Source organism: Marmota flaviventris, chromosome 4 (assembly GCF_047511675.1).
Source record: "Marmota flaviventris isolate mMarFla1 chromosome 4, mMarFla1.hap1, whole genome shotgun sequence".
NCBI lineage: Eukaryota > Metazoa > Chordata > Mammalia > Rodentia > Sciuridae > Marmota > Marmota flaviventris.
The window spans coordinates 156,684,430-156,708,890 of record NC_092501.1 but is presented as its reverse complement, the minus strand read 5'-3'; the positions used below and the strand labels follow the sequence as shown (position 1 = coordinate 156,708,890).

At 36.9% G+C, this 24,461-nt stretch overlaps 1 protein-coding gene across 2 annotated transcripts in view; it reads right to left on the bottom strand.

The window, feature by feature from the left end:
- The window catches only part of Pcca (propionyl-CoA carboxylase subunit alpha), a 359,349-nt gene that overhangs the window by 167,406 nt on the left and 167,482 nt on the right, over positions 1-24,461 (bottom strand). For both annotated transcript variants that reach the window (XM_027938819.3, XM_071611620.1), the window contains exons 13-16: positions 8,467-8,610; positions 7,052-7,126; positions 2,874-2,942; positions 1,070-1,145 (exon numbers count right to left, since the gene is read on the bottom strand). In XM_027938819.3, coding sequence (XP_027794620.1) covers positions 1,070-1,145; positions 2,874-2,942; positions 7,052-7,126; positions 8,467-8,610 — 364 coding nt within the window. The remainder of the gene's footprint in view (positions 1-1,069; positions 1,146-2,873; positions 2,943-7,051; positions 7,127-8,466; positions 8,611-24,461) is intronic.

Genomic DNA, 24,461 nt, shown 5'->3' with positions numbered 1-24,461 from the left:
AGCTGGACTTCCCGTTGAACCCTGAGAACAGAGCATTTTTTCTATTCCACACAAAGCCTGAGTCTACTTGCCAAGCCTCAGGACCCAAAAGCTGTGTCCACTTGAAAGAAGATTTTCTGAAATCTGCAAGAGTGCTTCCTTTGGCCTTGAGGAAGGCTGGCATCATACATGACAGCTACTCTCTTCCCTGGACTCCCAAAGGAGCCTCCCAGCCCTACCAAGCCCCCAGCCACCAAAAAAGTACATGAACTTTTAAATAAAAAGACCCCCTCACTACTTGTTCAAAATTCAAAGCTAGCTTGGATCTCCCCCTTTCAATTTGGTGTTAAAATCCATTATTCTACAGCTGATAACAATTTATGTCGGGCTAAAATAATTTACTTACTACTAATAGAAAATTTCTAATAAAATTTAGAATATGACTTACTCCCCCCAAAAGGGATAAGTATAATTTGGAGTTAATTCTTTAAATGCAAGTGCTGCTCCTATTTCTGTACCTCTGATAGCTCATAGGATCTCATCTTGTTAGGCACTACAAATACCAGCTCCAAACAGGGGGAACAAAGCTTCACTTCCTAGAAAACAGTCGACCCCTAGGCTGTACTCTAAAGCAAAGAGCTATTCTCCCTTCCCCCAAATCTATCCAACGGTAAGTCACTATGTTTCTATCTCCATACATTCTCAAGTTTCCTACTTCAAAAAACAAATAAAAAACTCCATAGACAATAATATAGCAAAATTGTTACCAAACTGCACTGGCCAATGGTTCTTTATGCTATAGATTCTCGTTTTACATACAATAGTAACTGCAAAATGGAAAATGCTTATTTAGGAAAGGTTACTAATCATAAGTTTATTAAATAACTTAAGATGCACGTATAACATATAGCACGTATAACATAAAGGAAGCAGGTCTAGTATGTCAGTTGAATTAATTCAAGCTTTTCTGATTTCTACTAAATACATAGTAAACAACTGCTTCATGAATTCGCTAATTAGTAAAACTTCAAGCTGTTTGCTAGAACTAGACACCATATGTAGTAACAGGGTCACAAAGTTTTCTTTTTACCTCGAATAACATAATTATCCAGTGCGTCCTCCATCCTCTTCAGGGCTTCCGTTCTATCAGAGCCATAGGTGATTAACTAAAATCAGACAGGCAGAAACGACGTTTATAGTTACCTACGTGATAAATGATTCAATCCAGGAACAAGTGAAGTATTTCATAAAGACTTCCCAAGATAGCTTTTGAAACTTCACAGTGGTTTAGTTTTTAATATAAAATGTGCCAGTTAAGATTTTTCAAGTAAACAAATATTAGAATCTAGCTATTTCAAACTTATACATTTCATTATCATGGTAAAGAGCTATTTGAAAAAACAAAAATCACAAAAACAAGCCAAAAGTTGAAAAGGAGATACATCAAATGTGAAGATTGGGGACAGGATGTAAACATGTGGGACTGGGTAAGACTTTTTTATTTCCCTTTTTTTCCTGTTGTTTCCAACTTTGATACACTGAACAGGGAACATGTTGATAAGCCACCAAGAAAGTACATAAACTTTTAAATAAAAAGATGAAAGTTTTAAAAAGTCTATTTTAAGAATTGCTCTGTTTCATACTTAATAGAACACAGAAGCAAAGGGCACTGGTACTAGAGTAACGTGAAGGCCTTCCTGCTCTATAGAATTCTGTGCCTGTTTAAATATACCTTATATAAATTAATAAATAAGAATTTAACTATTCATTAAGGATTTAATGACATTAGTTATCCTGTATACAACAATAACTTTGGTAAATTTTGTAAGGTCTTCAACATTAAACCAGCTTGAAAATTAACTCATAAGCCATTAACAGAAAAGTATACATCTAAAAATGGAATCTTAGCGATTTAAAACTCCATTTATATATTTTAGGTATTTTTATTTTTAAATTAAATCAGGTTTCTCTAACAAAAAAAAGAGCTAAGGTTCACTTTAACAATATTAGTGTAAAAGCAAAGTTAAAAATAAATAAATAACTAGTTTGTTTACTACAATTACATTAAAAAGTACTCTTGGGGAAAAACCATCTTATGAAACAGAGTTTAATAAAGAAAAATTTTAAAAAACATTCCTCAATGTAGATTTAACATTTTTGAGAACACAATATTTTCAAATAAAATATATAGTTTTAACTACTGTAATACTTTACATATTATAAAGTCTTAAGATTTCAATACTAAAATAAATTAAGTTGATTATTCAATCTAGAAAGTTAAACTTGGAAAAGACAGGTGGACAAACCACAAATTATAATCTTCTATAAAATGTAATTGGACTGGGGGTGGAGCTCAGGGGTAGAGCACTTGCCTGGCATACAGGAGGCCTTGGGTTTGACCTCCAGAACCACAAAGGGAAGAAAACAAAGAAAAAAACTAGAAACTTAACTATGTCAAATCAACAACGTAAGGACTATTAATTTGCAAAGAAAAACTGAATAGGTCAAAAGCATTCCAACAAACACTGCCTATCAGCCCAACTTCTTGATATCAACTGACACTTTTTTACCTTAGGCAATTTTCTAAATTTGTCCAAAAAGCAAACAAAACTTAATGCCTTCTTACTACTATGAGCTGGGTTGGTGCCCCTGAGTGGATGTTTGTTGGTGGGGTGGTGCAGGTGGATGATCTGAGAGGGGAGGACAGACAAATGAATATGGTCTTAAAATTTCTTAAGAGAAAAAAATCTGCAGTTTCTATTTTACATCAGTCTATAATTACTTGTTTAATTATAATACATGATTCAGGTAAAGGCTCTGTGTCAGACTTTTAAACTAAATACGTACATTGTTCAAAAGAACACTGAAAGAAACCATTAAGAAATGGAACTAACTTTTGAAATCATAGGATCATAATAAATGCTGATATCACTTCCTGGTTGGATGCCACTGTCAACCCGGACCTGGGAGGGAGAGAGAAAAATGAAAGGAACTTCATATTGGGCAGAATTTTTTAAAGCCACAAAGTTAATTTCCACAGAGAAACTAGATAGTTTCGATCTCAAGTAACATTCCCATTCCTGAACATTAGAAAAACAACCTCAAAATGCACAGAGACCAACCCGTCTTGATCTGTTAATATGCACTACAAGACACACTTCTGTTACTAAATGAAGGAACTAAGGAATGAAACGGGGACTTTATACACCCTACACCAGTGCCCCAGGATGCATCTGCAGCTCTCTGCCTGTGTGGATGACGCCCCTTCTCAGGGGACTCCCTGCCCGATCCCTCTCAGCGGCCCGGGGAAGCCTGAGCCCTGGCTGCCTGCCTCTCAGTGCCAGAACCGTTCTGGCCTTTCATGTCGGCAACACTTTCCTTTCTGCCGCACCCTCTCAACTGTAAAACGCTATTTTCTGTTACTGTTAGTCCCCTGAGGCTTCCGTGTTTACACAGCTTTTCCAATGGCTTTGCTTTGTGAGGACACAGCCCCAATTAGAGTTCTGATTTTGCAATTTTCATGGGGGGGGGAAAAAACAGCAAAAGTTCAAAATACCCTTTTGAAGAGCCAGATTGCTGTTAATCAGCCAACAAGTTAGTTAGTACATCACTGATTCTTGTTTTCATCTCCCAGTTTGATATCAGCAGCAAGGCACGGAGGTTAGCCATGTACAACTTCTAAAATGAGCAGTTGCTGAGGACAGAGTAGTTATTACATTATTGTGACCAAGTTTTGGAATCTGAAGTATTTAAAAACTAATCAAAATATGGAGCCTGTCAGGCATATCCTAGGGGTCTTGAGGATGGAGGAATTTAATCGAAGCTGTTGGAACAGCAGGACTTTGATGCCCAACATTGCACAGGGGTGGGCAGGGAAGAGCGGAAGCTCCCGCTCATCACCTGTGGGAAGAGTGGGCCTCATAAACAGCAGCTCAGCTGTCTGCAGCAGGCAGGAAAAGGTCAACACAGCGGCTGTTAGGCCTTTAATATTTTAATTTAGGCAATTATCAAGGGACCGCATGTAGAACCTCTTGTCTAAGATAGCCACATGAGGGTAAGATGATGGCTTTATTACACAGTGACGTCAAAAGATAAGCCATGGTTTCACTCTCTTCAAAAAGAAAAAAAAAATTACACCAATATATTTTCCCTGTAAGGTTTTAAAAGAGAACACTATGCCCAGAGGGCTTTTATTTCCAAAATTGCAAACACCAACAAAAATATGGATATTTCTATTCACAGTCATACATGAAAATCTTTAGGTGAAAGCCACTCAGCATATTACAAAGCATACTTGGGCTTCTATTTTCTGAAAACATACTTCAGAACATAAACTAAATTCTATTAAGTTCCTGGTGTTAATTTAAAAAGTTTTAAAAAGAACTAGAAAAAAATAAATAGAGCAGCTTTGAAACAATGCTATCAGTCTACACTCTCCCCACATTCAGGTAGCCCCAAAGGGCAACAGACGATCAGGTTATATAACCAAAAAGATGACTGTGTACTTTAGTTGTCTCCGTTTTAATGCCAAAAAGTTAAAGAACTAACTTTACCATCACGTCACATGTAAAACCACAGCATACTTGCTAATGAGGCTGTGTTCTAAAACCTTTGACTTTCAACATCTCCTATCATTGCTACATTAACAGCTATAAGCTAGTGAGAAATTCTGATGTTTAACTCACTGGTGAAATAACAGGCAATAAAGAATATTTATTACATCCTCCTATAGTTCATAACTTAAAAATTTTAATTACCTTGAATAATACCATCCTAAAAGTTAAGTTACTCAGAGCTCCTACATACAACTATGTCTCTCGTATTTACTAAAATCATGATCATGGGAAATACGCCATTTTAATTTAAAAACATATGGGGTAAAATCAAAATATGTGCAATCAACACATGTAGGCAAATTGACATTTCCAATTTGAAATTGTAACAAAGCATGAAACCCCTGTTCTATAATTTACTGTTTACAAAGTTTTTTCCAAAAAACTAATTTCTAACAATTAAGAGTCAAATCAAGTGCTCATTCCTTCAGGGAAACAAAGGCCATAAAAATTTGCAGTGAGTGCTTTAGGAATAAAATCAAATGGAAACTGAACCAATTTTATGAGCAGAACAAAACTGTAGTCTGAAAATAAATTATAAAATAAAATATGATTATCAAGAATTAGAAAGGAAATCTTCATATTTGCCCTATTGATAAATTTCAGGTTTAAAGATGCATGTGAAAAGTACAAACCATAAGTCAACTCTTAAGTATGTATGCTTGTGACCAAAAAAGGTAAGAGTAAACATGGTTCCTCAAGTTAAACTGACTGATCTAGTTTTAATAAGGCAAGGAGGAAACCTAGGACGCTCACAACAAGAACACCCACACAGCTCTGTATGAGATTCCTAAACCACTGCTCAGAAACCCCCAGCATAATTGAAACTGCTTTCTCCAGTACCACAGTGGGCCCTGGGAAGTATCAGACGTCTCCCACCCTTCCTTCTCAATCTACCTCTCCCCTGAAGCCCAACTCCCAGCCCGCCATGTCTACCTGACAAGTGACAGCCCAATCTGATTAAATGCTTCCAAGGGAGGGGACTCATGGGCCTCCATGACAGGCCAAAAGTGATCACCATGGAGATACATAATTACAGCTGTCAACGCATCTACTGTCCTGCTGACATCAATTTGATTGCTCCCAGCAATAATGATAGACAAAGCTTAGTGTGCACTCTCCTGCACCCAATCACTTTATCTATTCCTTGGTCCATTTAGCTGACATGCAACATTCACACAAGCAAATAACAGCAGTAAGCAGAACATTTAAGGCATTTTAATTGTTTTTTCTTTCTATGGATGGCTCACAACTGCAAATGTTATTACATAAAACTCCTGCTGCAGCATTAATTGAAGAAAGATTTGGTGGGACAAAGCCTGTAGGGGGTATAGTTTGTCCATTATCACTTGTACTTTCAACAGGTCTCACGTTTGAAAATTGCAAATTACAAAAACTTGCGAGGGCAAAATGTTTGACATCCTGTTAGCTATTACAACGTGGTGAAAACTTCTAACAACTCGAGTAATCATTATCAATTCTTATTTAATACTTTTTTGTTTGATTAAAAAAGTGTTTAGATATGTCCCTATGATACTTATTTTCTCATCTGCTATTTAACGTCACACAATGCCTGTTAAATCTTTACAATTTTTTTCTGCCTTCAGGCTTTGAACACAGCATGGAGTCTCCCAGCCTAGAAAGGGTCAAGTCCCTTTAGAAAGCACATGGACAAAAACAATTTAAAAAGTGAAATAAATCATATATCCAATAACATCTTCAAATTTAGAATTCTTCCTGTAATCTTTCACCATCTTCTTGCCAGTAATCAAGCTGAATAATCATATTCACAGATGGTGCAGCCCTGTCATCCACCAGCTAACATGGTGTCATATCTGTGCACTTACTACCTTGATTAAGGGAAAGGGAATGTCCTTGTTCTTTTCATGCAACAAAAACTATTTAAAGAGCAGTTATTAAAGATAGAAAGACTGTGGAATAAAACAGGTCACTTTTTCTTAACTGATATAAACAATATGTATTCTTAAAGTCAGTGACACTTAATGGACTGAGGCACACTCTATTTTTCTTAATCCAGTTCAATTAATGGGATGATTTTGTGCTTAAGTTTCTTGACATTTGACTATCTAGGGAAGCTGCATTCTATTTACTGAAAAGATTAAACTGTAACACACACACACACACACACACACAATCATTTACAGTTCTTCCTTAGGATTACATGATCTTTTTCATTACAATTTTCAAAAGAACTGGGAACCTCTTAAACTATCATTTATGTTATCAGATGTCTCTGAGCTTCCCTTGTCAAAAGAATTCTGTCTTTCCTGAACACTATAAAGTCCAAAAAAATTTTTTTTAAAACAAAAACACTGATTCCCCATGAATTACACTTGTCCCTCAATTTACACCCTTTGGTGTTGACTTGCTTTCACATAAAAGTACGACATAAATCAAGATTTTAACCCCTCAGCTGGTATTACAGCTTAATGACTTACACCAGGTAGACGTATCGGCTCTTGGTACTGAGACAATCTCCCAATAGACGGTAAACCAAAAGACTTGTAGGGGTCCTGAAAGTTCAAAGGAAAGGAAGCACAGTCTTTGAAATATAAATCAGCACAAGTAAGGTCAGCTACAACGAAGAAGCATTCATAGCTCTATTTTTAACATACGGTATTTACCGAATCACAGATTTCGGAATGCTACTATCTTACCCACTAGACAACTCAAAAGTGTATTTAAAAATCAAACAGAACTGCAAGCAGAATTTAGCCTGACCTTGATCATACTTTATTGTAATTGGTAAAATTCCAACTTTTTATAAAACTTCTTAGAATGCCTTGGGCAAAAATAAAATAACCTAGGCTCTACATCAAAACATACTCAAGTTCAGAACAACAAATGTGCTGCACTAAAGATATTTGTTTTTCTTACTTCTCAAAACAGCTCACATATGGTAAAACTTGAGAATCTGAGCTCTTCAAATAAAGACCTGAAAAGAATCGCTCCACGTGCTGCTAGATATGTATTCCATTTACAAAGATCTTAGATCATCAGAATAAATAATAAGTAAGATCAGTGTCACAAAAAAGACATACCCCTTAACACATGATGCAGAGCAGGAGGGGCAGTAACAGCGATGACAAAACATATTTCAAGCTACTTTAAAAAGATTGACACAACATTCAGTAGTCTTAAACACAGATACCACAGTGATTTTTTTTTTCTATATGGATAGACATTTTAGATAGACAGTCTAAAAGTAAAGGTGCAAATGTTGCCTTGCATTCTTGTCTTAATCATTTTGAAAAAAACACATTTTTAGGTACTGAGTGCTCTATTTCCTGATTCATATAATTATACAGTAATATCAAAATACTGAACTAAGAACTGATGAGTAAAATTATGAAATAAGAGTACATGCTTTATGAAAAGCTCATTCAAATTTTAATCATAATGTCCATGTAATCATAAAGGACAAACATTAAAAAAAAAAAAACTGTTGGAAAAAAGTTCAGTAAACATGGAATCAACAATAACCTGTACCCAGGGTAGGCTCTTTTGAAAAAGCCCACAGAAAGTTATGACTATTTCTTATTAATGGGGTTGAAAAACAAAAGCAAACAAAATAAAAATAAAACCATAGTCCATTCATGCTCAGAAATGCTCAACCAATGCTTGTTGCCTCTGATTGGAATGGCAGCTATTTCCCACCTGGAAATACATAATTCTTTAAAATTATGGTGAATTATGTGGAAATCATCTAACATTTTTCTGGTTTGATTATGGATTACATAATCAAACACCTGACACAGGACCTAACACCCTGCATTACCCGTGGGCTAGCTACACCAGGTCTCCTGACTCTGGACACCACCACCAACCTTGCTCCCAGCACCACTGGCTTTACCTCAGCGTAAACCCGGCATTCCACGGCCCAGCCATTGATGGGAATATCAGCTTGTTTGTGCCTGAGCGGGTAACCCTTAGCAACACGGATCATTTCTTGGACTAGGTCCAGGCCAGTGATGCATTCTGTGACAGGATGCTCAACCTGCAAGGCCAAGATGTGCCTGTCAGTGGGTGAAAAGCAAGGTGTGCAAGTAGAATTAAAGAAGAGAGTTTTCAAAAGGTGCTGGGTAAAATGAGGTCAGTTATACTTATCAGTTATACTTGGCTAAAATACCCTCAGACAGGAGAATAAGATGAAAGACTAAACACAATAATCAAAAAAATTCAGATCTAAAAAGTATTTGTAAACTATCTGTGTTACTTTTCCCAATTTTGATTTACTTGTGGCCCAACAGTATTTAACAATTTAACTTGAAACTGATTCTCAACTGAAAAACACATTCACACATTCATTGTGCTGCAAGTCTCGCTGTGGCTGATAGTCAGCCTGTTCTGCTACACTTAACATGGCATCTGTAGGGGCTGCTTATGATTTTCCAAAGCACTGGTCGAGCTGCGTCTCAGCCACTGCATGCTTTCACTAACCTGTCCTGACAAGCAGCCAGATTAGCGTGGTCTTGCATCAATGCAGTGCAGCAGAAAGGAGCAGATGGAGCCTGCAGGTTGCTCTCCCTTCAGACTGACCTGGGCAGTGCTTAGCATGCACAATAGCAAAGCAGAGCTAGTGAATCACTCTGCGCTCTCAGCAAATTGCGGAGAACTGCTCGGGTTGGTGCTGTCAAGGGAGTACCTGGCCTTCCACACTAACACATGGGATGCATATGTGCAAAAACATGCACTGACAACGCAGGCACACCAACAGGGATACACGTCATTATAACTTGATCGATCGCCTATAAATTCCTAAACTTGAGATAAAATAAAGCCAATTATGGCGGTACAGAAGATAATCTGCCCATCCTTGAAAATCTTAAAAAAACTTTAGAATTGTAATAAAACTTTAGCTATAACTGCTGCTTTGATACTGATTTTCTTCCTTATAGAACTTAAGTATGTCCTAAATGCATTTCACAATAGTTACATTGCCATGGCATGTCATATTTCATACATGGGCACAGGAAAAGGTCAGTGAACAAGCAAATTATCTTTCCATCTTCAACTACACTAATTGAAGGACAGGGACTTAGTCATTATAATAATCTTGAAGCTTATCATAAGCAGACAATGCCATGGTTTTGAAAAAAAAGCTCAGTAAAAATAAACAGATGGCATCCATAATTAGCTCTGTGTGTGTTATGAGTTTGTTTACAGTTTCAACAACATTTTAAGACATTTTGACATAATTTTAATGACAAATCATTGCTAAAATAAGCATCTACCCTTTATAAAATAAATGTGACACTAAATAAAGATATTATTAGATGGTTTAAAATATATTTTTTGAAAGTAAACCATGGTTTGTGAGGAGTAAGACTCCATATGATAAATATAAAAAGAAAGAACGAATGTGAAGTCTCGATTATCGTTAGAACCCATTTCATGGAAGAATGCATCTCAGCCCTCTGGTCAATAGGAGAAATCTACCCATGCCCACCGCCATGTAAAATGATGCTACGGGCACATCCTTGCTGGGGGAGAAATAATTTTAAAAGCAAAGTGAAGGAGCCAAGTTTCCTCTTGCTATTATTACAGCCAGAAAAGTTGAGTAATACACATGAGGCAAGTAAACACATGTGGAATGAATAAATAAATGAAGGAACAGCAATCCCAGCCATGTCCACAGCAGGTTGCAGAGATAGGCCTGCAACTTGTGGCCCTCCAGAGGTGTTGTTCCAGCCTGTTCTTTCACATAAGAAAATGCTCACAAAAGCAGAGAATAAATAGAAACGTCTGTGCAGCCATGTGCTGTTGTGTTCATACCACTACGAAGGCTTCAACACCCAAATTTATTTTGAGGCACTATTTTACCTTAGAAGATATCCCTGTAACTGTGTAGAAAAGTAAGTACATTAAACTCACTTTGAATGGAAACCAAAAATGGACTCACTTTGTTCCAATCTTGGCCTTGTATAACAAATATAACATAACATTTCACAATTAGAGAGACTGGACGAATTCAAAACTAAAAGTAGGAAACCAAAAAAAATAAGCTTAAAAAGACAAAATCTTTACTTACAGAACTGTCTTAAAAAATATTCATTTAGGGCTGGGCTGTGGCTCAGTGATAGAGCGCTCAACTAGCATGTTTCAGTCGAACCCTGGGTTTGATCCTCAGAACCACACAAAAATAAATAAGTAAAATAAAGGTATTGTGTCCATCTACAACTAAAAAAAAAATATTTAAAAAAAAATATTCATTTAGGTACATGTATTGTCAAAGCCCACAAAGTAGTTTCACACATCTGAACTTCTCAGGTAAAATATAACTTCTTTAAAGTAAAACTTAACACTTTTGAAAGAAACCCTTCTCTAGACATTGAACTCCAAAGCTACTCAATAAAATGTGAAAATTTCCTTGAGGCCTTGTGGTATCAGCAGCAGCATCAAGAATCTTCCAAGGGTGACACTGTTCATTAGACACTTTCCCCACTTCTGACGACTCAGCAATGGTTCCTTCTTAACCAGTGACAGATCACAGATACACACTGGAGCAAAATGGCTCCCAGGCCTAAATACCACTGAATAGAAGGTTTTAAAATCTCTTTAGTAAGTAGAAAGGAAGGGAGGGAGAGATAGAAACAGGGAGGAAAGAAAGAAATGGTTAACTGAAACAAAGAGGAAAAAATGAGTTAGAGATTAATGTCTGGTGAACCAAATGTTCCTCTGGTCTCACCTAGACAAAAAAAAAAACCTAACTACAGAAGTCTGATGCTAATAAACATCTGTCCCAGGGCTGTTGTGTGAGGGAGGTGTGACTAACACAAGTTTTTTAGACACCACCTCGGCCATTAGAAGGTCACATGCCTTGCTACTCTGCAAGAGGAGGGGTCTTGTGTGCTTCCCCCTTTTGCAAAAGCATCTCTATGGATGGGAATCCCAGGGAGCACACTTTTCAACTTTCAAAAGAACAATTCCCTTACTGTGATTCCACACTCACTAAGCAGACTTTTGAGAACCTGGCTTCCTGTGGTTTTTCCTATCCAACAAAAATTTTATTGTTCCAAAGAACACATAAATAACGGATTCACTATGTCTTATTTTGCATTGTAGATTAACATATTAGGATTTAAATGCATAGACCTTGTAGTTTAGTCAGCAAGAATAAGCCCTAACCAACACCCCCACCCAAAAAAAAAAAAAAAAAAAAAAAAAACACATACAAAAAAAGGAGTAAGCCCTACCAACTTAGAATTTTTGAATCATCAAAGACAAACTTCTGGTTGAAATATATTCATCACAGTAGAGCCATGCTGCAAGGTTTATTAGCAGTTGATAAATCAGTTGGTACCATCAAATGCCAGATCATGGGATATAATCATGTGCAGGAAGTAGAATGAATTTATACAGTTCTACATACCGACACCAGATGCTCACAAATGGCTATCTTAAAAAAAAAAAAAAATAGATCTTCTTGCTATTTAAACTGAGTTTTGTTCAAGCCAGGCACTGTGGCATGTCTATAGTCCTAGCTACTCAGGAGGCTGAGGCAGGAGGATCACTTGAACCCAAGAGTTGGAGGCCAACCTGGGCAACATAGTGAGACCATGTCTTAATTAATTTTTATCTTGTTAGTAACCATCAGGCTGTTTTTCTAGACCTCTCTGCAGCTCCCTCTTAATTATCTGATGCTATCAAACTGACTTCCCTGCAAAATAAGCCCATCAAACACAAAATTGAGGTAAACTAGGCTTTACTTCATCTGAGCACTTAATTTCCATAGTGATGAACTTAGAAACTAAATCTTTTTGCTGCTCTCCACCTTCATGAGTCTCAGAATCACAATTGCAAATCTGACACTTCAGTTGTCACCTTGAGCCTTACATCTCAGTAAATATAAACTAGGAAGAATGCGAAAACTAGTGAGTCCTGAAGTCTCCTCCTATCAGACACTTCCTGAATGACGAAGGGAAACACAGTAAGTATACAATAGCGAAATGTGGAGACAGGCCCTGAACCACAGCATCACACCAACAGGGAACCATCCTGGGCCACCCGTGGTCTCACAGAGGCACCTCCATGCCAGAAACATCAGTGTGGGGAATCCCCCAAATGCAGAGACTAAATGTAGTCAGGAGAAAGCACAGGAACCCCAGAGGAGGAGGAGCACTCCATAAAGTAAACGGACTGGGCTCTTCAAAACACCAGCACCCGAGGAGAGGTGGTGCACATTTACAATCCCAACAGCTCGAAAGGCTGAGGCAGGAGGATCGTGGGTTGAAGGCCAGCCTCAGCAACTTAGTGAGGTCCTAAGCAACTTAGTGAGACCCTGTCTCTAAATAAAATATTAAAAGGGCTTGGGATATGGCTCAGTGGTTAAGCGCCTCTGGGTTCAATTCCTGGTACAAAAAAGAAAATTCCAGATCATATGGATCAAAAAAGACTGGAATTGTGCAGATTAAGATGGATTTATTTCAGATTAAAAGAGAGAAACAATAAGGGCTGAGGATATAGCTCAACTGGCAGAGTGCTTTGCTCATATACGCAAGTCCCTGGGTTCAATCCCCAGCACCAAAAAAAAAAAAAGTCAGAAAGGAGACACAACAACTAAATGTAATATGTGATTCTGAGCCAGAATTTCTTTCGTTTACAGTAACAAGCCTTAGTGAGAAAACTCATGAAATTTGAATATAATCGGTAGAGAGGATGATAATAATATGTGAATATTAAAGTACTAATTTTGACAAATACTGTGGTTATATTTTTTAAAAATTGTCCTATTTTAAGAAACACAGACTTATTTCATAGTAAAGAGGCGTCAGGCCTGCAATTTACTCTAAAATATTTCAGGTAAAGAAAATGTATATGAATACACACTTTATACCTATACATATGTGTAGGTGTAAAGAGGGAAAGGGAAGGTGGTAGATGTCGGTGAATACAGAAATCCCCTGTACTTTTGCAACTTTACTATAAGTCTGAAATCACTTCAAATAAAAGTTAATAATCATAAAGTGACATCACTTAAGATTTTATTTTTCATATCACAAAACATGATTAAAATAAAGATGATTGATCAACATTTTTTTCTCTCTAATCAGAATCCTCCCACTGTGTCAAATAAAAATAGCCCTCCAACAGCAGATAATTCATTCAACATGTTTTCTGGGACCTAAACTTTTAAATATTTTACTGTGATATTTACCTAACCAGATAACAAGCAAATCTTCCTCAAGAACAGTGAGATTCAGGCAAAGTTTAATGACATTTATATATTAATTTCAAATGAAAACTGGCAATGAGAAGAGGGATGGACAGAATCACAGGGATGAAAGGTGTGCTGATCCAGGCAATGACTGAGGGTGGGAAGAGGCACTTGGTGGTCCCTGAACAGAGGGGTCTTTGGCCTTCACTGTCTAGCAGCTAGTGTCCACATGTACACCCTTGCTCAAAACTCCATTATCATTTACAGAGAAAGAACGCGAGACACATTCAAGGGGCATGTGGTGAGAGACTAGAAAGAATGTGTAATTTCCAAATAATGTCATTTTGAATTAATATGATTTTAAGTGACGTCTTTATTAAATACATCCAGTCTAAACGGACAGATGACAAAGAGTTGGTTTGTGAATGCCATCTTTTGTAAGCTTAATCTGTTGGACTCAACTCAAGCAAGCAATGTAGGTGTGACAAATTGTCCTCTTATATAAAATTGAGTTTCATAACGGTGTTTGGCATAATAGGTCTCTACCTTTTTAGCTTCTACCTTTTTAGTTTGTTGTTACTCCCTCGTGAAAAAGATAGCTGATGCCATTATTTTTGGTTCTACTCTTTTGGTTCAGAGAGATTCTTTGTCCAGAACAGAATCTAACATGTACCTATTAAAATTCTGAAGCTTAACCTCCTGAGAATATAGGATTTCAAAATAAAGATCTGAAGTTATTAGATTTTGATCTATAGGAATCAAAGATAAAAAGCATGTTGGGAAATAGGTCCCAACACACCATTCCTGTAAACTCACCTTGAAAATAATGCTGTGTTCAACAGGAGCTGTGAAAACAGCACTGCTTCTACCCTGGAGCTCCCTGGCCGACCGAACAAGAGTGAACAGATGAAAACAGGATCAGGGACTGTAGGGACTGAATCGTGTCCCTCCTCCCTCAAAGTCGCATGTGGAAGTTCTAACCCCCACATCTGAGTCTGTATTCCAAAGATAATTAGGCTTAAATGAAGTCATTAGAGTGAGCCATAATCTCACGACTGAAGTCCTTACAGAAGAGGCATTAGGACACAGACACTGCGAAAGGCCAATGTGAAGGCACAGGGGACCGGCACCTGCAGGCCAAGGAAAGGACCCTCCAAAAGAACCAGCCCCAATGACGCCTTGATCTGGGACTTCCAGCCTCCAGAAGATAACTTATTGTTGAAGCCACCCCAGGCGATGGAGTCCTAGTAAACTAGAAGAACCCCTGTGAAGGATTAAAATACAGATGAAGGACTCCAGATCTCAAAGACAGAGAAGAACTTACCACAAGATTTAAAAAGAACCCTAGTAACTGTACGGACCTGACATGCTTACTTAGGCACATCTGTGTGCCAAAACTTCTGTGCTGCGACTTTCTCATCAGGCTCAGCAAGCAATACAAGAAAGCTGAGCATGAAGGCATTATATGTCCTACTTTTTATCCTTAGTCTACCAGACTGACTTCAAATGTTCCAGAATATCCCAGTTCTGGCTGACTCTAGTCATCCTGACAACCCTAGCCTCTATTGCTTTAAATATAATTTTTTTTTTAAATTTTTTTATTGTTGGTTGTTCAAAGCATTACAAATTTCTTGATATATCATATTTCACACTTTGATTCAAGTAGGTTATGAACTCCCATTTTTACCCCATATACAGATTGCAGAATCACATCAGTTATACATCCATTGATTTACATATTGCCATACTAGTGTCTGTTGTGTTCTGCTGCCTTTCCTATCCTCTACTATCCCCCCTCCCCTCCCCTACCCTCCCCTCTTCTCTCTCTAAATATAATTTTAAAAGATCCATTTTTCCCCAGATCCAAAACTTCCCTCTAGCAAGAGGGAAATTTTACAAATTAATTAAAAATCCACTTCCCTATAAATTCTTTTCTTTCTACCAATTATTCTTTCAAATGCTCCAATCCCATTTTAAAAATATTTTAGTCTAGAAAGTCCTTGATTTTTTCTTTTTTTAACATTTAAAACTACTCTAGCCAGGTATAATGGTGCTATCTATAATCCTAGCAGCTTGGGAGGCTGAGGCAGGAGGATCTCAAGGTCAAAGCCAGCCTCAGCACAAGTGAGATACTGAGCAATCAGTGAGACCCTGTCTCTAAATAAATACAAAATAGGACTGGGGATGTGGCTCAGTGGTTGAGTGCCCCTGAGTTCAACCCCTGGTACACACACACGCCCCCTGCCCAAAAAAAAAAAAAAAAAAAAAACCTACTCTGAACATAGAATGGGGTATTTGCCCAATTATAATCAATTGTCAGAAAATAAAATTTGGGTTGCAATAGTTCTCCAGTGTTGGAGAATTGAACCCAGGATGCATGCCCAGCAAGCACTCAACCACTGAGTTACACTCCAAGCCCTGGGCTGTAATTATTCCCAATTATTTAAAAAATGAAACTGAAAAGGGCAAGAATTAAGTTACTAAAAAAGAATTCCTAAAGCCTTCTGGAATATCAACTTTCTATATGACACAGAATTCTCTCTGGTGGAATATGAGGGTGTTTGGCTTTCATACGTTTTCAACAATTCTATTATGCTTTCTCTTCTCCAAAAAAACAAGATTCCATTCCTTCACTGTAGCAATCAATATAAGCTACTGACTCAGGTCTGACAAAAACAGGACAATGTATATCTCTGTCCTCAAGGATAAAGGAAGAGCCAACTGATCACACTGGGGTTTTAGTTGTTTATCATTAAAGATTTTACTCCTCTATGTGTAGCATGCTCTAATTCCTATCATCTTTGGAGACTCTATTAAAGGTGGCTTTAAAAAAATCTAAACTAAAATCTCAAAATAATCTAACATTTGAAAATTAATAATTGCACACATATACACACAACTAGAATTTAGAAAGGTGTAATTTGGATATTAATCATATCCAAACATGTAAGCAGAGCTAGCTTATCAATGTAGCAAATACTTTTTATCTATTAGTTGCATTTATATGTGTGTGGGTATATGTATACACATATATATGTTTTAGTTTTCAATAGACCTTTATTTTATTTATTTATATGTGGTGCTGAGAATCAAACCCAGTGCCTCACACATTCTAGACAAGTGCTGTACCACCACCACAACCCCAGCCCTCTGTTTCATTTTTAGAAAATTTCCATCTCCACCCCCATCCCTGATTCTTAACACAAATGCTCTATTTATTAAAAGAAAACTCTTTCATAGTGGTTAATATTGAGTATGTTCATTTGCTTAACAGTAATTTTATAGCTAAATGACAAAAGAATATGAAGTTATTGTGACTCAGTATACCAACTTTACAGATGACTACTGACAGGCTTTATTAACAATAATGACAACATTAGCCCCCTGCAGTGGTGCATGCCTGTACTCCAGCTACTCAGGAGGTTGAGGAAGGAGGATCATCAGTTCGAGGCCAACCTGAGTATCTTAGTGAGATCCTGTCTCAAGATAAAAAATAAAAAGGGCTGGGATGTAGTTCAGTGGTAAAATGCCCCTGGGTTCAACCCCTGGTACCAAATAAATAAATACATAAATTTTAAAAACTTTAAGATTAGCAATGCAGATGTGTACACATACAGAGATGCATGCCCCAACACACAACTGGCCCTTCCAAAACAAAATAATGATTTTCCAATTGTGGAATAAGAGGATGGTCCCTATCAGAACACAAACTCATAGCCTCGAAGATCAATATAAAGAAATAATAACAAGAAACAAAGCATAAATACAAAAAGGACAGTAGTCTTGAGGAAAACTACAAGCCTCAGAGGCTTGATCCAGTATATCTAATCTGCAATAACAGGTTAGAGAACAAGGGAAAAGATGAGTAGATGGAGGAAAACAATAAATAATAGAAATTTTCCCGAGAATGAGGAATCAAACCCACACACTAAAAGTGGATCTGGAATACAAGTCAGGGTGATGGACAGAAACCCACACCTAGGTGTAACCTGGTATGGGGGACTGGGAATCAATGAATTCCAGTGATTAAAAGAAAACCGGGCCAGCTTCCAGACAGCAAGAACTCATTACTTACAATGGAAAAGAAATCAGACTTAATATCAGAAATTAGAACACAGTGGAATTCATGAACTACTGAAAGACAAGAACTGAAACCCAAGAATCCCAAACTCAATCCAATACCATTCCATCTTCAGGCCTAAAGAAACATGTTTGAGGATATGACATTTCAGAACATACGGTCCACATGTTGCAGCTGAGGAACGTTCAGGGAAAAAAATTCTAAACAAACAAACAAACTAGAGCAGAAACCGCAACATCAGGGAAAAATGAAGAAGATACAGTAAATAATGAAACATAATTCCAGTGAGATAATATGAGAAACTGAAAAAGAACTTTAGAAACAGGTAAGTACAAAGCAAAGTCAAAAGTAGCTTGGAAGTATGAAATCAACTCGCGAATCTTTAGTGTTAGAAAGTCAGGGAGCTGGTTACACAGTCTTCACAAATACAATGTTTGTCTGAATAGGATGATGAACAGAGTAAAATTTTAAAGAACAGAACTTCCAAGTTATCAGTGAGAAGAATAGTTAGTAACCTGATTCAAGCAAGAGTAGAAGAAAAAAGAAAATAGAAGCAAAACTGGGAAAAAACATTAATTTGAAAACAAAAATGATAAAAATAAGTATATTAGATTGAGGCTACATTTTTACATAATAAAAAGGGTCAGATTGGGTGTTTTAAAAATTGGTTATAAACTTAGAAAACAATTAAAATACATGATAAAGAATACTTTAAAGGATAAGGTAAATAAAAACAGAAAGGTGGACATACAATATAAGTGAACTTTAAAATTAAAGCCCTTAAATATGACAAAGCTACTATTTAATGATAAAGGGTACAAAATTCATGTCATAAATCTACACATGCCAAATTCTACTATAGATAAACATGGAAATATTAGGAATGCAAAGAAAACTTAAAGCTGTATACTGAAATCACAGAATGTCTGAATCTTGGGTTAAAACAGTCCAGCCGGGGGAGAAAAGGACGGTCAGGAAACAACACTAGCAAAGCAAATCCAATGCCAGGTTTCAGGTTCTTGGGGCCTTATCGTCGCTACTCTCACACTTTTATATGTTTGAAAATCACCATGAGGAAAAACAGCCTGACTCGTGGAGCGAGAGAAGAAATAAGTAAAGAAATGCAAGAAAGATTTGGATGCAAGGATTTTTGCTTCAAAGTTTCATCTCTGCCCTAAAAATTTTTTGAAACAAGTGAAATCTGACTCAGATTTTAGACTCAGAAACAGATATATAATGTTTTTCATCACAAATAGTTTTTAAAATAAACATGATTTATTTTTTAGAGCAGTGTTACATTAAGAAAAATGAGTTTTAAGTAGAGTTCCCACACCTTTCCTTCTTAAACCCCCTCCCCACTGCCCCTATGTAAACATAACGTATTATTGTAACAGTTTGCTGCAATGGATAAACCCGTTTCAATGTTTTTAGTTTTAAGGCTATGGATGTTGACAAATGCATAATGACATGCATCCACCACGACACTACCACTATTTCAGTCCTGAATCCTGCACTCAGAATACCAGAGGAAACTCAGACTTTCCCCTCTGTGTGTGTGGTGCTGGTTATTCCTGCCCAGAGCTGCAGCTTCCCATCCACCCACTTGTCACTTCAAAGACCCTTCCTGTTTAAAGGATCTCTCCTTGGTTCCCCTCCCTACACTGTGGTGGTTACTCAACAGCTGATGCTAGTTCAAAACACCAGTAACATGTTAACTCAGCTTTATTTCAAACCCTACAAAAGTGAAATCTTGGGGAAGGGGATCTTTTCACCCATATAATAGTTCAGAGACTATGGTACCTATGGGTACCTGGACAAAACAAATTCTCAATTTCAAAAAAAGGAAAAGAACCTAACTGTAAGCTGAATCAAAACGAAGAAATCACTAATCATGAAGCTATGGTAAGAGGCTGATGGTATCCAAAAAAACAAGTTAAGATACACATGGTTTAACCCCTGGGAGAGACATGCCCATGAACAACAAAATAAATATGATGATATAAAGTAATAATAAAAATCACAAAAATGAAAATTTAGGGACAAAACAGGATTAGGTAAAAATAAACCAATTTCTTTCTTTTTTAAAAAATACTGAAGATAGAACCCAGTAATAGGGCATGTTACCACTGAGCTACATCCCAGTCCTTTTAATTTCCTTTTATTTTTATTTTGAAGCAAGGTCTCACCAAGTTGCCAAGGCCAGTCTCGAACTTACAGTCAGTCCTCCTGCCTCAGCCTCCCAGGTGGCTGGAATTACAGCCATGTACAAATGCACCCAGTTCCCTTAATTTTTTAAAAAGGAAAGCAACATATTATTTCAAATTAGAATATAAAGAAAAATGAGGACAGATGAGTTTTTCATAATCACTTTTCTTCTTGAGAATATATTTTAAGAATTAATATATGTGTAGAAAATTACAAGCATTTATCTAATCATTTAACAATTCCATCACTTTAATTTCTTATGCTAAATATAAATAAAATAAGCTATCCATTGAGGCAATTTTTACCACAGAAAAATAAAAGTAATGAGAAAGAAACAGTTTTCTTGGATAACAAATTATAATACATAATATACAGATATAATATCTAAAACAGTGTGGTACTAGCACATGAATAAGCAGAAAGATTAAAAAAAGAAAGTCAGGCTGGGGATGTGGCTCAAGTGTTACTGTGCTCGCCTGGCATGCGCATGGTGCTGGGTTCGATCCTCAGCACCATGTACAAATAAAGATGATGTGTCTGCCGAAAAATCTAAAAAATAAATATTAAAAAATTCATTCTCTCTCTCTCTCTCTCTCTCTCTCTCTCTCTCTCTCTCTCTTTAAAAAAAAAAATTTAAAAAAGAAAGTCAAGTAACAGATCCGCATACACAGGAGAATTCAGCATGCAATGAACTTCTAATTGGTATGGAAAGACTCACTATGCAATAACAGTTCAATAATCAGGTAGCCATTTTTCAAAAATTAATAAAATAACTTCTAAATGAAGAGAGGACTTCACCATGAAAGAAAAATAAGAACTAGATGAATACATAGAAGAAAACTGTGATTTACCATGGAGTAGGAAAAACCAAAGCACGCCACAACAACAGAACTGTGAAAATAAATTCAAATGTCAACCATGAACAAATAAAAACTTTCTTCATATGAAGAAAAAAATACTGTACAAGACAAAAAGACAGGCAACAGATGAGGAGAAAATACCTCCAAATCCTATCTGTTGCTTTTATATCTGCATTTATTTGTCGATCCTACCAGAGGAAAGAACGGTTGCTAGATTAGAGAAGGGAACAATCACTTGCTCACAGAGCACTGTAGAACCATTCCCCATAACCCAGGCCCCCAAGGACAACATGGTGCAGGCTTGGCATCCCTAAACTCACAGAGAGACATGTACCTGGGACAGGAATGCCCAAACCATTGAACTCAGGGCTTATGTAAGAGATATTGGCATATTTTTTCTTCCTCAGCTCTGGGAAGACAGAGACAGAGAATATGCAAACTTTGCTCTGGAATGTAAGCAAACCCTCTGGCAAGAGGAGAGGAAGCCCCCTCCATTGAACAAGTTCATGTACCAACCTGGACTGTCAACAAATGGCTCTGAAAAAACAGAGACATCTTCTACATAGCTCTCTATCTTTAGGGTTGTTATCCCTTCATCTAGGAGCTGGGGGTCAGGGGTGGGGAGACTGTGGGAGTCTTTGCTTAGAAAACCCCAGTCCTACAGAAATGTCAAATATTCATAGAACATTCTACTATCATAAACTAAAGGACATTCTACAACTCAATAAGAAAACTCAAAGGGTAAAGGATCTAATAGTCAACTCACAGAACAGGAAATGTGAATGAATCTATGAAGAAAAATTCAACCCACTCATAATAAGGGAATAAAAATAAAAACAATATTCTATTTTTCACTGTCATACAGGCAAAGATCACTTTTGGCCAGGGAGAGAAGAAACAAGCTCTCCTGTAATTTCAAGGCAACCTGAAAATACTTAATAGAAGTACATATTGTGGGGCTGGGGTTGTGGCTCATTGGTAGAGTGCTTGTCTTGCATGTGCAAGGTCCTGGGTTCGATCCTCAGCACTGCATAAAAATAATAAATAAATAAATAATAAAGTTTTGTGTCCAACTACAACTACAAAAAATAATCTTTTTTTAAAAAAGTACATATTGCTTTCCTGGAAATTCTGCACACTTATATGCAAAATGGATGTAGAGGGTTCCTGGTAACTGCAATATTTGTAATAGAAAGCTACTAGAAAAATGATCAACACAGAACTGGTGAAATTATATGACTAGACATCTATTTGACAGGCTATTGCAAGTCATTAAAATAAAGGTTATAATGTTTTAAGTTAAATATGCCACACTCCTGAAGATGTCATGTTAAGTAAAACAGAGTTTACTTCTACAGAGGAAAATAAACAGCTGTGACAAAATGTGGTATAGAGTGGAGGGAAGAGGTACAGGTCATAGGGCTGGGGTACAGCTCAGAGGTGGAATGTGTTCTTAGCTGGATTAGAATCTCAGCACCAGAAAAACGACAGCTCAATATGGTATGGAGAGTCACTATTCCAATTTTCTATACATCTGTTTGGATTTTTTGTTTTTAGACAGAATACTACCAATTCTATTACCATTCCATAAACTAAGGAACGGAAATTTAAGCAAGATTATACATGATATACTTCATTAAAATAGCATATTAATAAATCATCTTTTTGATAGAGTATTATTCCATCTCTCCATCTATCAAATGTGGAGACAAGGCAAGATGCGTAAGAGAAATGATAAGCCAAGGGGTGTGGAGTGTGAAGGTGGATGGAGAAGTGAGTGTCCACCACAGACGTGGGCAGAGACCACTCCAAAGTATACATAGGCGAAAAGGGATATTCAGGGAAAAGAAAGGAGCCTCATCTCACCCACAGGGAGATGGCCCTAGCAAGGGGCAGGAGTCCCATTAGGGCCACAAGAAGGAAATTTTACTGTGATGCTAACGCATTGGAATTTTATATTTAAGCCTTGAAGCAAGTGGCTTAAAAAACATAGATAATTCTAACACATAAACTCTGACCACACTGAAAACAAACCCAGTCAGATGGATAAGTGTTCATGGGCCAAATTTGGTGACTTTCTCAGAGGCACATTTCCTTATAGAGAAACATATTCATTATCTCAAATTTCTCTCTTGAGGAAATTAGTAAAATGAACACGCTCCTCACATTTCTGTTACCAGAAAATACATACAAGTTCTAAAGCTGGAAAAAGTGACAGTTCAGTCAGGAAATTTCAAGTTTAAAAAAAAAAAAAAAAAAGACAAAGAAAATTATAGCCCTCCTGGCTCAAACTGAAACAGTAATTAGAGATAAGATACAGTTTAGGAGCTAAAGAATTTGGTGAATGTGCCTTACACATTATAATTTAAGGTTAGTAAAGAAATTTAAAAGAGAAAATCCACAGTTAAAAGCACATTTCAATTGCTTAAACAATGTTAGAAAGAAATGTTTGGCATGTGTAGTAAGAACGGCTTTCGAATACCATAAAGTCTAAGACTCCTCGATTATGGGCCCATTCACTAATATCCTACCATCAAATACCCCTACACACAAATGATTCAAGTCAAAAATGCATTTCTTTGACTGGCAGGATCAGAGTTGCTGCAAATAAATAGAAGAGAGAAAAGAAAGATGAGGAAACATTAAATGGGAGACACATGTACCAAAGTGTGGTATTAGCACAGATCAGGACTATCAGATCTGATATGATGCAATCTTTATGAATTGGAGTCTCCCGCCCCACAAACTTATTTATGACCTTTCTTGATGGCATAGCACACAATGTCCTGGCAAGCTAGCCAAGATACAAAACTTGGGTACCTGGATGGTTTTCACCGGCAGCACAGAATTATTTAAATATTAACTTTTAGATCTTATGCTAAAATGACTGTAGAACAATCTTGAATAAACTTATAGGCTAAAATAAATAGCCAGGAACAAATACCAAAATAATAATAATAATAATAATAATAATAATAATACCATAACAGCTGGACACAGTACTGCATGCCTATAGTTCCAGGAGAACTACTTGAACCCAGGAACTTGAGACCGGCCTGGGCAACATAGCAAGGTCTCATCTGAAAACAAAACAAAAACCAAAAAGGAAAAACCACAAGCCCATGGTAACAAACTGCACTTAAAAAAACAAAAGATATTAGTTGTCAATTCCTTAAATACCCATGAGTACCTCAATTAAACAATCTTGTATTTCTTGTATGTGGAATGAAATACAAAGGCTTTGTCACTTCGGTTTCTATCAGAATCACATTAAAAGCTGTTATTCTCATGAAGACACGATAACATCTACCCTTTAATAAAAGACATGATTTTCTAGTTAATTATCTAATTACATACACTTAATTATAAAACACATAAGAGGGGCTGGGGATGTGGCTCAAGCGGTAGCGTGCTTGCCTGGCGTGCTTGCGGCCCGGGTTCGATCCTGAGCACCACATACAAACAAAGATGTTGTGTCCGCCGAGAACTAAAAAATAAAAATTAAAAAATTCTCTCTCAAAAAAAAAAAAACACATAAGAAAGAC